Source organism: Berghia stephanieae, chromosome 4, assembly GCF_034508935.2.
Source record: "Berghia stephanieae isolate SIO BIC M18660-M18661 chromosome 4, UCSD_Bste_1.3, whole genome shotgun sequence".
Taxonomy (NCBI): domain Eukaryota; kingdom Metazoa; phylum Mollusca; class Gastropoda; order Nudibranchia; family Aeolidiidae; genus Berghia; species Berghia stephanieae.
This window is the reverse complement of record NC_088363.1, coordinates 93,073,257-93,089,500: the sequence shown is the minus strand read 5'-3', so window position 1 is coordinate 93,089,500 and position 16,244 is coordinate 93,073,257. Positions and strand designations below refer to the sequence as shown.

The window sequence follows — 16,244 nt, the reverse complement described above, 5'->3', positions numbered from 1 at the left end:
ATTAAGTATTACCCTAAAAGCTCAAGTTCTATTTTTAATGCTGATTTTTTTTTTTGAGGAGCTAGTATTTGGATGAATTTCTAAGGAACTATGAGTGACGGTCGTACTCTAGTGTATCAAATAGAGGGGAGGGGAGGAGGGGGGGGGGGGGCACTTTGGCCAAACTTCAATAAAGGGAGGAGGGGGGGGGGCGGTGGGGCAATGTGCCCAAGGGAAGGAGGGGTTCGCATTTTGGGCATTTTCTAAGTTAGGCGAGACAAGATATGAAGTATAACATGGTTTTCTTTCAATCAAATACCTTAGAACGGGGATACTTTGCACAGATTTCATTTTCTGAGCTAAATAAAATACTTCGAAAATAAAAACACCAAACAACAATTATAGGGAATGAGATTAGCGGAAGAGTAGCGTCCCTTGACTGGACGTCACCCATAGTCTGTGGCGTCACCGGCGGAAAAGTTATTAGAGAGAGAACGTCATGTTAGTTGTGCGCATGCGTCTCTCGTCCTCCGTGACATTTGAATTTGTGATAATCACTTTTTTTTGTGTGTGTGTGGGGGGGGGGGGGCGGAGGTATTTTTACTTGTTTGGAAAATAATTACCAAGCATATCTAAACCTGTTATTGTGCCTTTTGTACTTAAAGGAAGAAGATAAAAAAAAGGTCACGCCTGCTGTTTACAAGCACGAACAGCACAGTAACGCTTTAAATGAATGCATTCGATATTCTATAGTTGTTTTGGGTTATCGCTAATTGAGGGGTCGTCACGTTCTATCCGTCGAGTTATCGATCAGATCACCAAACAATGTCGTCGATTCGTTGTGATATATATATATATATATATATATATATATATTATATATATATATATATATATATATATATATATATATATATATATATATATATATATCCACAACATTCATCCCCCCCCCCCTTCCTCCCATTAAAGACAATAATGAAATAGACGGCTAATAGTATCCCAAGTACTTTATTGTATCATTGATATGCAAGGGTCATCTGAAGTTTATTGTTATAGAATGCTCGCTTCATAGTGAATTGCGATTTTTCTCCCCTCTGCCCTCAGAAGTGGTTGGAACATGTGCTTGTCAGATGTGGCATAAAACATTTTACTATAAATCAGTTGTTTGAGCATCCGCTCGCGGAAGCGAGGACGAGAAACGCATGCGCACAACCAACATGACGTTCTCTCTCTGATAACTTTTCCGCCGGTGACGTCACATACTATAGGTGACGTCCAATCAAGGGACGCTACTCTTCCGCTAATCTCATTCCTTATATTAATTTTTAATCAAAGTATTTTTTAAGTGAGTGAAGATGTTGATTGTAAATATCCGAAATGTCAAGTTTGGCATTAGAGTAGAGATGGCGACACTTTTATTTATTCTTTTTATCATCCTTTTGGATAGACAACCGATCCCCTTCCCCCCTCCAAATCATTATTATTATTATTATTATTATTATTATTATTATTATTATTATTATTATTATTATTATTATTATTATTATTATTATTATTATTATTATTATTATTGTTATTATTATTATTATCATTATTATTATTATCACCCACACCAGCAAGCACTCTTTGAAAATGAAGTGGGCTAGTTTAGCAAGCCAATCAGACGCACAGTAATACCCATATAATATAATACGAGTGGCCTTCATTTCTAGTTTACTTCCATTTTATCCCGGTGTAGCACGCCAGAATGACTATCGCCAAAAGACGCTAGAGTTAAATTGGCGTACGCGAGGCACACCCTAGAGATAGTCTCGCGGCCGCGAGGCTAACTCTAGAGTCTGTTTCGCGTACGCCAATTTCACTCTAGAGTCTTTTTGGCGATAGAGTCATTCTGGCGTGCTACACCGGTGCATTTAATTTAGAGAGATATAATAGTGTTAGTAGTGACATGGGAGTCCTTTTACTTCACGCCCCTGACACAGTCAGACATGCTTGACTAGTTCCTATTCATTTACGTTGCTGTGTGTGATTTGAATTTTGTATTAAAAAAAAAAATTAGTCCTGGCACATCACGTTTTGTTCCCTTCCGAACACAGTCAGATAAAACACTGACTTATATTTTATTTAGTCGTGAAAGTTGGGACTCCATATGGCCCCAAACTCATAATAATAATAATAATAATAATAATAATAATAATAATAATAATAATAATAATAATAATAATAATAATAATAATAATAATAATAAAAATAATAATAATATTAATAAAGAAGTACATTGTTTAATATTTTTTGACACGAGATGGCTCTTCCTTAACCTGTATACATATTGAGTAAAAGTTTCCTTGCACCCCCCCCCCCCCCCCCCCCCTCTCTCCCATAAAGTAATAAACAGAAATGCAAAGACAAACAACCAAAAAATACCAAAACAAAACAAAATAGTGTTTTTTTTTAATTTGTAGTGTACAAACGGTGTTTAAAGCTGTTGATGTTGTAATGGAGACATGTCATGGTTTTTTCTTTATTATTTGATTTAATTCGGTCACTTACTTATAGCACGAGCGTTTTTTTGTTTTTTTTTGTTTTGTCTTTTGGGCGTTGTGGCGCCGTGGACAGTTTTTGGTGTCTGTGTTTGTGTGTGTGTGTGTGTGTGTGTGTGTGTGTGTGTGAGAGAGAGAGAGAGAGAGAGAGAGAGAGAGAGAGAGAGAGAGAGAGAGAGAGAGAGAGAGAGAGAGAGAGTCCAATCACCAATGTCGTACATAGTGTTATTTGATTTGCCACATTGGTATCCAGAGCTAGGAGGTGATCTAATAGCTGTATCGATGCACTCGTACTATTATGAAATCTATAATACATGCAACTAAATGGACTTGTGATGATGCCAATCTGGTAGCAACTCCAAGCTCATCTTTGTATTTATAGATTTGTTATTCTCCATGTTATCTTGTAATAAAATGTCCTCTTTGTCATGTACGTCTGTAACAAAAGGCATCGATATCGAGTTATTCAAAGAATCGTAGAGATCGTAGCTTCCAGCGGAGAAATAATGAAAAGTCTGAGAGAATTAAAAAAAAAAAAAGAGAGAGAGAGAGGGGGTGAGAAGGGGGGGGGGGGGGGGGGGGAGAGAGAGAGAGAGAGAGAGAGAGAGAGAGAGAGAGAGAGAGAGAGAGAGAGAGAGAGAGAGAGAGAGAGAGAGAGAGAGTATTGCTTTAGTTGATATGTTATAGTATACTATGTCCACACTATAGTTGTGACCTTTGTGATAATCTGGTATTGGGATATAAACTGTCGGCGGGATCAGCTCAAGATGAATAGACCAGGGTTTTGTGGCCAAGGTATTAAGAATATTATGAAAATTCAAATATGGGGTTATCTCTTCAGAACGTTCCGTCTAATTATCTTACAGTACATAATATATACTTGCGTCATTAATGAAGTCTTCCCTTGGTTTGGTTTTCATTGTATTTTTTATTTTATTTTACAAAGACATATTCGCCTTTGCGACGGTGCACGAGTGCGGACCGGACTTTGCTGATTGGGTCGATCTTCATAACATAGTAGTGTGAAAACCATAAGAGGCTGCTGCCTTTCCATCTGCTTTTTAATTAAAAAAATTTTTTTTTACGTTATTGATTTATATTTCCTTGAGGTACGGCGATAAGCGGAAAGTAATTAATGGACGAATTGTATCGATTGAGATGCCGTTTAGATAATGAAGTGGGACATACGGACGGACGTGAGATCGTTTTGTGTCTTTCCGCGCTCTGATTTATCTCCATAAATAAGCCGACTGAGTGAGTGGCTAGAACAACAAGCCGGCTGTTGTTATTGATTGATTGATTGATGTCTCGTCTCTAATGTGTCAAAGCAATCAGGACTCCTCGCAGTTGGACGTAGCGAACGAAGTGAAGCGGCAGGTCGGGTCGGGTTTGGTTGTTTTACACATGACTTGTTTTGAATAATGAAACGGGCATGTGTTGTTGTTGTTGTTATTATTATTATTATTATTATTATTATTATTATTATTATTATTATTATTATTATTATTATTATTGTTATTATTATAATATTATTATTATTATTATTATTATTATTATTATTATTATTATTATTATTAATACTTATTATTACTATTGTTGTTGTTGTTTTTATTATTATTTGCTTTTAAAAAAAATCATCGTAATCGTCGCATGTTTCTATCAACCGGAACAGAGTAAATCAGTTTTTAAAGCTTAAAAAAAAATTATTTAGAAAAAAAAAAAAGACTGTTGAACATATCGTTTGTTTGGTAATGTCATAGAAATGCTGTATGAAATGGAAGTAATGAGCAGTGTCAAAATTATAAATATTCGTACTATTCTAGTATACAAAAACAAAAAAAGTTCCTTTTCAATTTGACCAAAGACACTTTGTTTGTATATAACAGGGCTGGGAGTCTTCCGCCTATTGGTGATATATCTCCGCCCATCACCATCACAATTCCGCCTTTTAAAAAGACTCACCACAACCACTACATCAAAATCCCCACCACCACCACATCATTATCCCAACCACCACTACTACTACAACCACCACCACATCATCATCCCTACCACCACTACTACTACAACCACCACCACATCATCATCCCAACCACCACCACTACTACAACTACCATCACATCATCATCCCAACCACCACCACTACTACAACTACCACCACATCATCCAGTGGTGATAATCTTTCCGCGGAATTTCCGGAATTTGGGATTTTCTTTGAAATGTTCCCCTGTTTTTGCAGTGTCAAACATTTTTCTATGAAAAAATCATGTCTTGTGTCAAATTTTGACACCTGTACTCACTGCATAAATCTTGGTGACACTCGCATTTTTATGGCGTCAGCCAGGGTGGCGCAATGTCTGTGATTTCCTTGGATGAACAGATGCTGGGTAGGGATTGGGAAAGAAAAAATAGAAAATCTATTCAATCTCTCTCTCTCTCTCTCTCTCTCTCTCTCTCTCTCTCTCTCTCTCTCTCTCTCTCCTCTCTCTCTCTCTCTCTCTCTCTCTCTCTCTCTTATAATATATATATATATATATATATATATCTTCTCTGTCTCTCTCTCCCTTACCCATATTTCTCTCTCAACCCCCCTTCTGTCTTCATGTTATGTTTTTAGAAGTAATTTTTATAAAGAAATATAAAATATTACAATAAGCAAGGGTGATGATCGACTCGGAAGGCAATTGTTCAAATTATTTTTAATTTGCTGTCGCCCCTTTCTTTGGATAGACTATGTTTTGCAAGCTATTAGATATTCAAAAGTCTAATTTATAAACTGCATAACCACCAGGTTGCAGGTATTGTAGTGTGTTTTGTAAAGTAAAGACAAATACTTTCTAGCCTTTGGGCCAAAAATTTATCATTTATCAGCGGTATGATGAATATTGTGGGCCTTTAAAATCATTTTCGGGAAAAGACAACGACGAAGCGACGACGGTTATGGAAAGTTGGCATCAGTGGGGAGTGAACCATGGACCCTGAGAAGTGTACACCAGTTGGGAGTGAACTTGCTATGGACTATGGGAGGAGGATATCAGAGGGAAATGGCTGGCGGATTTTTTGAGCATTTTACCTCAGCGGATAACATCAATACACAATCTTTCCGGTCGTTTCTGGTCATTTCCGCTCGTTTCCCACTAGTATCCATTTCCCATTTTTCCTGGTTCATTTCCCTGTGATATCTCCTCCCATTGTCCCAGGTTTACTCCCCACTGGTGTACATTCTCAGAGTCTCTGGTTCACTCCCCACTGCTGCCAACTTTCCATAACTGTTGTCGTTTCATTGTTTCCGCTCATTTCTGCTTGTTTCCACTTTGTCCCACCTATTGTGGCCCAGTGATTAAGATAATACTATGAGAGCTGGAAGTCCCTTTAATTCAGGTTCATTTTTCATCATTTTTTTTTTTTTCATCAGCAATAACACTCAGTTTGCTCGCTTGGACAGTATTGGTGAGTCCTGTGAACATGAGACGTTTGTTTGAAGGATTATCTATATTCCTTCATGCAATACAGCATCTTACAAAACTGTCATAGAAATGGGTAATTGTCTTCAAAGGAAATTTTAATCTTTATGACTTGATTAAAAATTGTGATCCCACTGATGAATAGTTAGTATCTGTAGGTCAAAAGGGTCAAAAGAGTAAATTGATAAAATAAAAATGAAACCGCCAAGAAAATTGACCAGAGAATATTTATGGTTATTTTCAGGTACCACTGAGCAAGACTGATGGTGAGACAGATAGGCTTTATGAATCAATACATACTGTCCTGGGGCCCTACATGAAATGCCTTCAAAGTAATGCCAGAACTGGACCTGTTGCAGATGGAAGCTACCGTAGGGGAGTTCATCATTCTGTGAACAACAGGCCCAGGGATCACAGCAGTCATCCACATAACAGGGTTCCTGGTCATCCCTCATCTTCGGCTGCAAAGATTCCTGTGTCCAAACCAGTTCCTCCTGACAGACCTGATAAGCCTGAAAGGCCCAATTCTTTGTCACTGACCAATAGCTCTAAACCATCTCCTCATTTGGCAAAAGATACAACCCCAACATCTTCAGTGCCTCCCCAGTCATCGTCAATGCAAAGAGATCAGAAAGATGCCAATGCTTTAGCCTCTGCCCACCACAAGGATAGAACATTGTCTCCTGTGATAGGCAAGAGCAAAGATATAGTTGGTTCAGCATCTTCTTCTTCAATGTACCATAACAAAGATGGAAAACCAAACCACCAACATCCATATCAACAAAATCGGTCCCGCCCCTCGACATCATTCCCGGCTCCTTCATCAACTTCATCTTTATTGACACCATCGTCATCATTATCATCCTCTTCTACTTCTGCTACTTTAATGACTTCGTCAAATCGACGTCCTCATAGCATCAGCCCAATTCCAAAACTATCCCAGAAGATACAACCACCACCATCAAGCTTATCATCAAGTCATCACCAGTCCTCCCCTGTTTCTCCTGTTTCTCACAATCACAAGCATTCCTCAACATCTCATTCCCAGCAAAACGCATCTATATCTGCTTCCAAAATGTCAGCTACAGCAGAGGTATCATCTGTATTGTCATCATCGTCATTATCATCAACAATACCAACAACAAAATCTAGAAGTTTCACCGGTTCTCAGTCACATTTGGGCACAGTCAAAACCAACAAACGCTTTCCCAATGGCCTATCCATTCCACACAACCAGACATCCAAAATCCAAGCATCTGCTGCGTCAGCTATGACTACCACAACTACCAATACCAGTGCTGCTGTTTCTATGACTACAACAGCTGCAGACAACACCAACAACTCTGCCACCACAGTCACCTATTCTTCTTCCAATTTGTCCAAAGTGTCCACATCTTCCTCCCACTCCAACCTTGCGTGCAGTCCCAAGGCATCGTCCTCCTCTAGCATTATTGAAAAATCCAAACAACTACCCAAGCTTGTCATGCCAAACGAGGTAAGATATTTTGGTTGTTTGAATCAGTCTTGCCACTTATACAGATATATACGAGTCTGTGCTGAAAGGTCATTGCTGTCACACCTTGGACCCCACCTCCCCCAAACAATACAATGAAATTCAGAGGATTATAAAATTTATTTAGCTTTCATTTTCGTGGTTTGGCATGAAACTACACATTCTTACTTAATAATTATGATAATTGTAAAGAAATGAATGATTTGTATAAAATACTGGTGAGCAAAGCAAAGTTTTGTTGATAAGACATGACTTGATGAGGAAATGGACTGTTTGAAGTGAACATCGGAATCCTTCCAGTACGTCTAGTTTTATTTCAAGTGTTTTCAAACATAATATATTCTGCATAACCTTAAGAAATAGTATATTCGTTAATAAATTTAGTTGCATTACGGTGACATCTGTCTGTCGAAATCCTTATGACTGTTTATATGAAATTTTGAATAGGATAATTATTCTATTTTTGATTTTCTATTTTTTTCAGAAAAGCGAACCATCCTCTAAAAAAGACTTCAGCAATATTTTTAAGGTATGGATTTTTTAAAATGTCGTTTTTTTTTCATTTTCAACATTGAATTTTTCATATATTTTATACTTTAATTATCATAATCAGTGGTTACCTTTCTGTAGATATTAATTTATTTTTACAAAGTTTAAATCATTCATAGATTTTAGATGAAATGATTATGATATAAAAATCAAATGAAAGGCAATGCTGTCATAAGTCTAAATAGATAAATTAAAAAAAAAAAACAGTTGAGAAGAAAAGAGGAATGAATGTAGCAACAGTGCTGTTGTGATATAATTCATCTTATGTCCACGACTCCTCTCCACTCTTTCTGCCTCAGTGGTTTTTTAAAAAAAATTTATTTTTTAAGTTTATTATAGAAAAGCAAAAAGAAGAAGAAAAATGTTTTAACAAAATCAACACACAAATAAACAAATGAAAATACACGGAAAGAAAACAACAACACTCAACAACAACAACGAAAGTAACAACTTCAGGAACAATAACAATAATAACAAATCATACAAACCCCCCAAACCAAACACCTAAACATAACGAAAAACAACACCCCCCCCCTCCCCCGGACAAGAAAATCAAAATAAGACAGAACAAAAACAAAAAAAAAAGCAAAACAAACAACATTAAAAACAAACAAAACGAGCCCAGACAAACAACTGTTTTATTGTATTTTTTTATCATCAGGAATTTGTGGAAGTAGAACCCTTTGTCACAGCTATTCAAACCCCTCAAAAAGTCGGAGACCACTTTCCCTTTGGCAGTACCACCAGTACCACGTCTTTTGGATTTAATCCTGTCACCTCTATTGACAAATTGGATAAAAATACTCATGAGGTTTGTAAATCTTGTTGTTATGTCTTATTCTTCTCCTCTCACATTCTTCTCCATCTTCTCACACTCTCCACCCCCTATAGGGAATGAGATTAGCGGAAGAGTAGCGTCCCTTGATTGGACGTCACCCATAGTCTGTGACGTCACCGGCGGAAAAGTTATTAGAGAGAGAACGTCATGTTGGTTGTGCGCGGAAGCGAGGACGAGAGACGCATGCGCACAACCAACATGACGTTCTCTCTCTAATAACGTTTCCGCCGGTGACGTCACAGACTATGGGTGACGTCCAATCAAGGGACGCTACTCTTCCGCTAATCTCATTCCCCATCATCATCATCATCATCATCAAAAAAAAAAAATCCCTTATTCATCCCATAGGGGAAATTTGTCTCTAGGGTATATTACAAGGAAAGACTGAGCAGCGCAGCAGATTGAGCTAGGGCAAGGTGACTTGCTCAAGGCCACACAGCGCAGCGGCGGGTGATCGAACTGGGTACGAAGCAAAGACCGTTTCGCTTCTTCGTGATCCATCCCTCAATTCCTTTTTTATTTTTATATATTTATTTATTTATTTTTGATTTCGGGGGGTGGATCATAACTTGTGGCAATGACTGTTTTATTGGGAATTGTATGAATGAGAAAACACCATCTTCAGTGATTTTAAAGTCTTTGTGGTTCAATGGGGGTGAGGGGGGGGGGGGGGTTGTAGTAGTAGAAATTGTAAGCACATGACAATAGCAGCAGTAAGAGGGGATGAAAAGTCGGAGCCATGAAGAACAAACTGATATTATTATCGTAAGCATCAGCTACACGTCTTTTTGTAGTTTTTGGTATTCCATAGTCTTGGCAGCTGTTCTGATTGTGACGGCGGAATACTTGATAACGAAAAATACTGAATATTATAGTCAAGCCGTGGTTGAGATTGAAATTATTTGTGTGTTTAGAGAGGATTCATGCCCCATTTACTCGCGCCATTTTGTATTGATTTGACAGGAAATCTATCTTATATAGTATTATAATTGTCAGCAACGGATTTCTGGGCTATACTGACTAAACGCTTTTTCCATTGTCGCCAGAAAAAAACTTTTCACTTTATAATATATCGATAGATTGATATTCCCCTTCATGCTCTTTAACTTTGTCAAAAGGTCTTAAACGCGAGACTTCTTTTTAACTTTCAGAAACTAAATAAAATAAAATGAAGGAAGTAAGAAAGAAAGAATGGAAGATAGGAAAAATGAAAGGCTGTTTGTTATTGTCATTGGTCGGCGGTGTAGGGCGCCACGCCACACGATCATTTTCCAATTATGTTGGTGAAGTGGTTGAAGGGCAAAGGGAGCGCAAACACAAGTATTACAAAAAGATAATCATCATTTTCTTCGTTAATCATAGTTCACATCTCTCGTAATCGTTTTCTTTCTTGTCTTGTCATGACGACTATAGTATTTGTACCCATTCTCTACGCGGTTCACAAAATGTGAAAGGTGTTTACTTCAGGTCACCGGTTTAAGAGCGTGAAATTGCACGCTTTATGATGAGATAATTAAAGCGAGTGGTTAAGACAACGTTTTACAAACGGTCTACTCAGATATGCGTGTACATTTAGAAAATGATAATTCGTCATGTAATAATATGTTACAGTCAATGACATCATCAGTCGGATGGTGAAAAGGTTTGAATTGAGATATTGTCAAATTTAGTTAGAAGGTCAATTTTTATCAAAAATGAGTTCTTGTCATAAATGATTAAACCAACCCTTTTTGTACATCTTCGGGAAATATCAAACTTTAATTTCACTGCTAAATATTTTTTTACAACTAGTCAAGTTAAAAAAGTATGAAATTTGAGATAAGTTGCTGGATACCTTCCCCATACATCTGACTATAACTTCATAACGAATCTCCCGATTTACTTCAAATTAAGATTAAAATGCTCTGGTGAACACATTCTTTTAGAAAATGAAAAAAAAAATAGTAATTAAATTTAAAAAAATGCAAAATCCAAAATTTTTACCTTCCGACTGAATATGTCATGCACATATTATTCTAACCTTCTCACTTTTATAATTTATTAGATTGAGTTAAGCATATCAATGATAGCTATCCATATTATATTACGGAAGAAAAGGGAAATGGAAAAAGACATATTAAAACAAAAGTAAAAGTAGTGTCAAGTCACAAAGTCTCTGAAAATAACGCATGACTCGACAAAAAACAGGCCCCTTTCTCCCTTTTTTTCCTTTCCCAAAGTAATGGTAAGTTAAGTCATCTAGAATCATAATATTTTTAATCTGTATTTTAATATGAATACCATATAAACGTTTATCGTTCTTAGAGGATATCAGATCATTTTGATATCATCATGCCTTTCTTATCCAATTCTTTAATTCTTCCACGCATAGTCATAGTCATAGTCGTCTCTCTTGAAAGATAAGAATCCTTTATACAAGCAATGTACTTCAAATTAACTTTCCTAGATCGCCATCAGGGCCGTTGGATAATGTGTGGGGTGATGTCTTTTGTGATAGATTCTTTTGTGTTGGTATTGTAAACATATCATCATCATCATCATCATCATCATCATCATCATCATCATCATCATCATCATCATCATCATCATCATCGAAGGCAATCGTATCTTTCCTCAATCTTTGATTGTTGCAGACGTTATGGTTTTTTTGAATTGGTAATATATAAATACCGTAACTTACTTTGGAAAGTTCACATACATTTCGTCCGTCAAGATCTTTCTTTCTCCTCCCCCCCCCCTCTCTCTCTCTCTCTCTCTCTCTCTCTCTCTCTCTCCCTCCCTCTCACTCCTTAATATCCATATTATTTGTCTGTCTACATGCCTACCTGCCTATTGGTTGTTACTGGCCCTTTAACTCTGCAGAAGCTAGGATAATTCAAGGTCTATATGACCCTGGAGGACCACTTCAATAAATTTTTATCTCCCCCCTTTATAAATATATGTATATTTTTTTAAAATGTCTTTCTGATCTCATGGAGTCCTCATCCAAATTATTTTTCCAGTCATTCCTGATTGCAATAGCCAGATGTCACCATCACTCGTGTAATCTTACCCAGCAACACGGGTATTTTATTGATGCATCTCTCTCTCTCTCTCTCTCTCTCTCTCTCTCTCTCTCTCTCTCTCTCTCTCTCTCTCTCTTTCTCTCTCTCTCTCTCTCTCTCTATCACTCTCTCTTTATCTCTCTCTCTCTCTCTCTCTCTCTCTCTCTCTCTCTCTCTCTCTCTCTCTCTCTTTCTTTCTCGCTCTCTCTCCATGTACATGTGTGTTTGTGTTTGCATATGTTTGCGTTTGCGTGTGTGTGTGTGTGTGTTTATGTGTGTGTGTGTGTGCGTGCGCGCGCGCATAAGCTCGTGTCCGTCAAATTTATCTCTGCATGTCTGATATGTATTCCATTACCTCAAGCCTCACACGGTTTTATTTCGGGGTGAACCAGATGGCAAAAGTTAAAATCACTTATAATAAATTTAAAAAAAAACAACTCAAAAACAGTCCTGGTAAAATACTCACAACATCCTCCAGTCAAATTAAATATACCAACTCACAAAAATGTGTGTAATCTTTAACGTTTATAGTCTCATTGCTTGACTAAATTATTATTTATTTATATAATATCCGCCTGCCGGAGATATTCATCGAGACCAAATATATATATGTAAATAAATAATAATTTAGTCAAGCACACTCGATAGCATATTCTTATAATGAGAACGGATGATGAATAATGTGATGAGGAATTTCTCTTTGAGTCATACTTCTCTGGGCTCAGACTGGCTTCAGCCAAAAAAAAAAAAAAAAAAAAAAACAGAACAAAAAATAACAGCCCATTAATGAACGAATTAAGAAAAGTTAGCAAGTATTAACGTGGAAATAAAATAATAAAACCCGAGAAATGAGTGGAATTATTTAAAAGCCTCCTAATGTGATTTTGATACATTTGCATATCAATGACAAGCGAATGAGTAAATTACAGACTACGCTTCCACTTTTTTCTTTTTTTATTTTCTATTTTAAATATGGAGATATACGATCCTACATAAGATTAGCATTGACAGAACATATCATTCCATTCGTCCTACACATAATATGGATATAATCATCATGACGATAGATAAGGTTGTCTTTTAAAATGTTATTGTGGGTATATATATTATAAATAAAACTAACAAAATAACAATAGAGTCCTTCCAGCGAAAACCCGTCACCTCAGCAAGGTTAGGCGGATTTATAGATAGAATGCGCTTGGCCAAGAAGCTCACAACATTGCCATCCGGAAGTATAACAGACCAACACACAAAACTATGTGTAACCATGAAATTTTATAGTCTGGATAATACAGTTTAGTGAGAATTACTCATAAACGCGAATGGCAAAAAAAAACAAAAAAAACAATAACAAAGACCAGGGTGACGTCAACTTCATTCTATCTATACTGCAGTAAACCGACTTGACCCTTTTTTTAAAATTATTTAGAAGAAGTATAATTTTATCTATATTGATTAATTAAGGATGGCTCTAAACTTGTTGAGAAATCTTAATTCTCAGACTTCTTTGAAATACAGGAGCATAAGCAGGCCCATAATGGGACTCGAACTCGAATTAGAGAAGCCGAGTGTTATAGATAGTATGCGCTTGGCTAAGAAGCTCATAACATTGCCATCCGGAAGTATAACGGACCAACACACAAAACTGTGTGTATCCATGAACGTTTATAGTCGGGTTAATACAGTTCAGTGAGCATTACTCATAAACGCGGATGGCAAAATACAATAACAAAGACCCGAGTGACGTCATCTTCGAACTATCTATACCACAAGACCTCAAAGCCATCCAAGTAATCTGTGGGTCAAACTAACGATAAAAATAAAATTCAAGTAAAGGGAGTTTTACTACTAATCTTGCTGAATGCCTTAAAAATAAAACAAGATGCCTCATGACGCACGACTTGAACCAAGGTCTCTGTTAATAAATGAATTGTGCTTTATCCACTAGGCCAACTCGACCCAACCCTACCCCTGCTCTCACTACTACGCCTACTCACCACTTCAAACATATAATCTAAAAAAAAAAAAATAATAATAATAAAGAAAAAAGAAAGAAAGAGAGAAAGAAAACGATTTCGAAATCGCCCGAAAACAATTATGGAAATAGGAGTCGTACACTGACAAAAGACCGTAGCTTTCATTTTGACGAGGTGAAGATATTGAAACCAACTGAACGTCCAAAAGGAGAGAAAAAAAAGGTATTTTGTCAAAGCTTTGGTGTATTGTTTCAAATCTATTTTAGATTAGGACGGTTTATCGAGTCGTATGGGTGGGTTCAAAGCTGTGGCATGTTTAATATAGCAAGCAGGGTGAGGAAGGCGGTAAAGGCGGAATGTAGGAAAAGGGGAGGCAGTGACTTGGGCGGGGGCGGGGACGGGGGCGAGGAGAAGAGAGACATAAGTAAGAAGAAATAAATATATGTGCGACGAGTATGTCCACATTTTTATCATGTCTTATTGTGCGCTTAAGAATAATTCATACTATTATCCTCCAGCAGGTTCTAAAAAGAACTAAATTTCCATTTCATAAATTACAAGTCGCCGGTTAAGTACCCTTTTTTTAACTCGCTCATTCACGTCTAAATCATGTGAAGTAGTGGGTATAATCATGAAGTGAGTAAGTCAAGGATATAACTTAAGGACTAGTTTTGTGATCATTGTCATCATCCACAGATCACGCTCAACGTCGATTTTTCTTTTCTTCTCTTTAAGACTGTATAAAAATATTTTGCGCAAAGCCGATCTTCATCAATGGTATTACCCTTAAATCCAAAAAAAAATTTAAAAAATGGAGGGATAAATATCCATCTGGTTCCCCTTTAGACAACTAATAATTCCTTCTTTAAAAAACAAAACAACAAACCAACAAAACAAACAAACAAAACAAAACAATTCAATTCTCAAGCAAAACCAAAACATATAGCCGGAAGATTTCAAAAAGCAGGTTTTCCGCCTTTAGCCGGAAAAATGGCCGGAAAATGGCATCCCTACCGTTCACTAAGCTTAACTTTTAAATGCCAACCATTCAAATATGGCATTCCGCCTCAAAACCGTATTATGACGAGTGATTTAGATGCTAAAATTTGACCAAACAATTTGAGACTTGGTTAAGTTTTTATTTTATGGGAGAATGAATATAGAAGAATAAACAAAGGTGACTTCAGTTCAGCTCTCTGTTTTTTTTTTTTAGTGTTTTTTATTTATTTTAAAAAAAATATTTTTTTTTTTAGTTAGTTAGCCTGTTAGTGATTAGAGCTCACTAAATTATAAATAGTTCGAAGATGACGTCACACGGGTCTTTGTTATTGTTTTTATCCATCCGCGTTTCTGAAGAATTCTCACTAAACTGTATTAACCTGACTATAAACAATCATGGTTACACTCAGTTTTGTGTGTTGGCCAGTTAGACTTCCGGATGGCAATGTTGTGAACTTCTTAGTCAAGTGCATACTATCTATAGATAGAACGTATTTGGCGTAATTCAGCTCTTTGTTATTATTTTTAGCCAGCCATTTTTATGAGCAGTTCTCACTAAACTGTATTAATCGGACAATCAACGTTTAAGGTTAAAAATAGTTTTTGAGTACAGATAGTTCGAAGATGAGGTCACTCAGGTCTTTGTTATTATTTTTTGCCATCCGCGTTTGTGAGTAATGCTCACTGAACTGTATTAACCTGACTATAAACGTTCATGGATACACACAGTTTTGTGTGTTGGTTCGTTATACTTCCGGATGGCAATGTTATGAAGCCAAGCGCATACTATCTGTACGATATATCCGGCAGGCGGATATTATGAGTAAATTAGCTTAGCGTATAAAAGGGTCTTTCAAAGCTATATGGATAGAATGCGCTGGGCTAAGAAGCTCATAACATTGCCATCCGGAAGTATAACATTTAGTGGATATTGCCCTATATAAAAGCTCAATTTAATTTTTTTTTTAATGGACCAACACACAAAACTGTGTGTATCCATGAACGTTTATAGTCGGGTTAATACAGTTCAGTGAGCATTACTCATAAACCCGGATGGCAAAAAACTTCAACAAAGACCTGAGTGGCGTCATCTTCGAACTATTTATAGAGCTCAGAGATCTGGAGGTTATCCCATTTTTTGTGTATTGAATGGACGTAACTACTGTTTGCTATAGGGAATAACATTAGAGGAAGAGTAGCGTCCCTTGATTGGACGTCACCCATAGTCTGTGACGTCACCGGCGGAAAAGTTATTAGAGAGAGAACGTCATGTTGGTTGTGCGCATGCGTCTCTCGTCCTCGCGGGACAAAAAAAAAAAAAAACAAAAAACCGACAAGA

General features: G+C 36.9%; 1 protein-coding gene across 3 annotated transcripts in view; it reads left to right on the top strand.

Annotated features, from left to right (window-relative positions):
* The window catches only part of LOC144971583 (uncharacterized), a 133,798-nt gene that overhangs the window by 14,239 nt on the left and 103,315 nt on the right, over window positions 1-16,244 (top strand). For all 3 annotated transcript variants that reach the window (XM_078912628.1, XM_078912629.1, XM_078912631.1), the window contains exons 4-6: window positions 6,231-7,481; window positions 7,984-8,028; window positions 8,710-8,859. In XM_078912628.1, coding sequence (XP_078768754.1) covers window positions 6,231-7,481; window positions 7,984-8,028; window positions 8,710-8,859 — 1,446 coding nt within the window. The remainder of the gene's footprint in view (window positions 1-6,230; window positions 7,482-7,983; window positions 8,029-8,709; window positions 8,860-16,244) is intronic.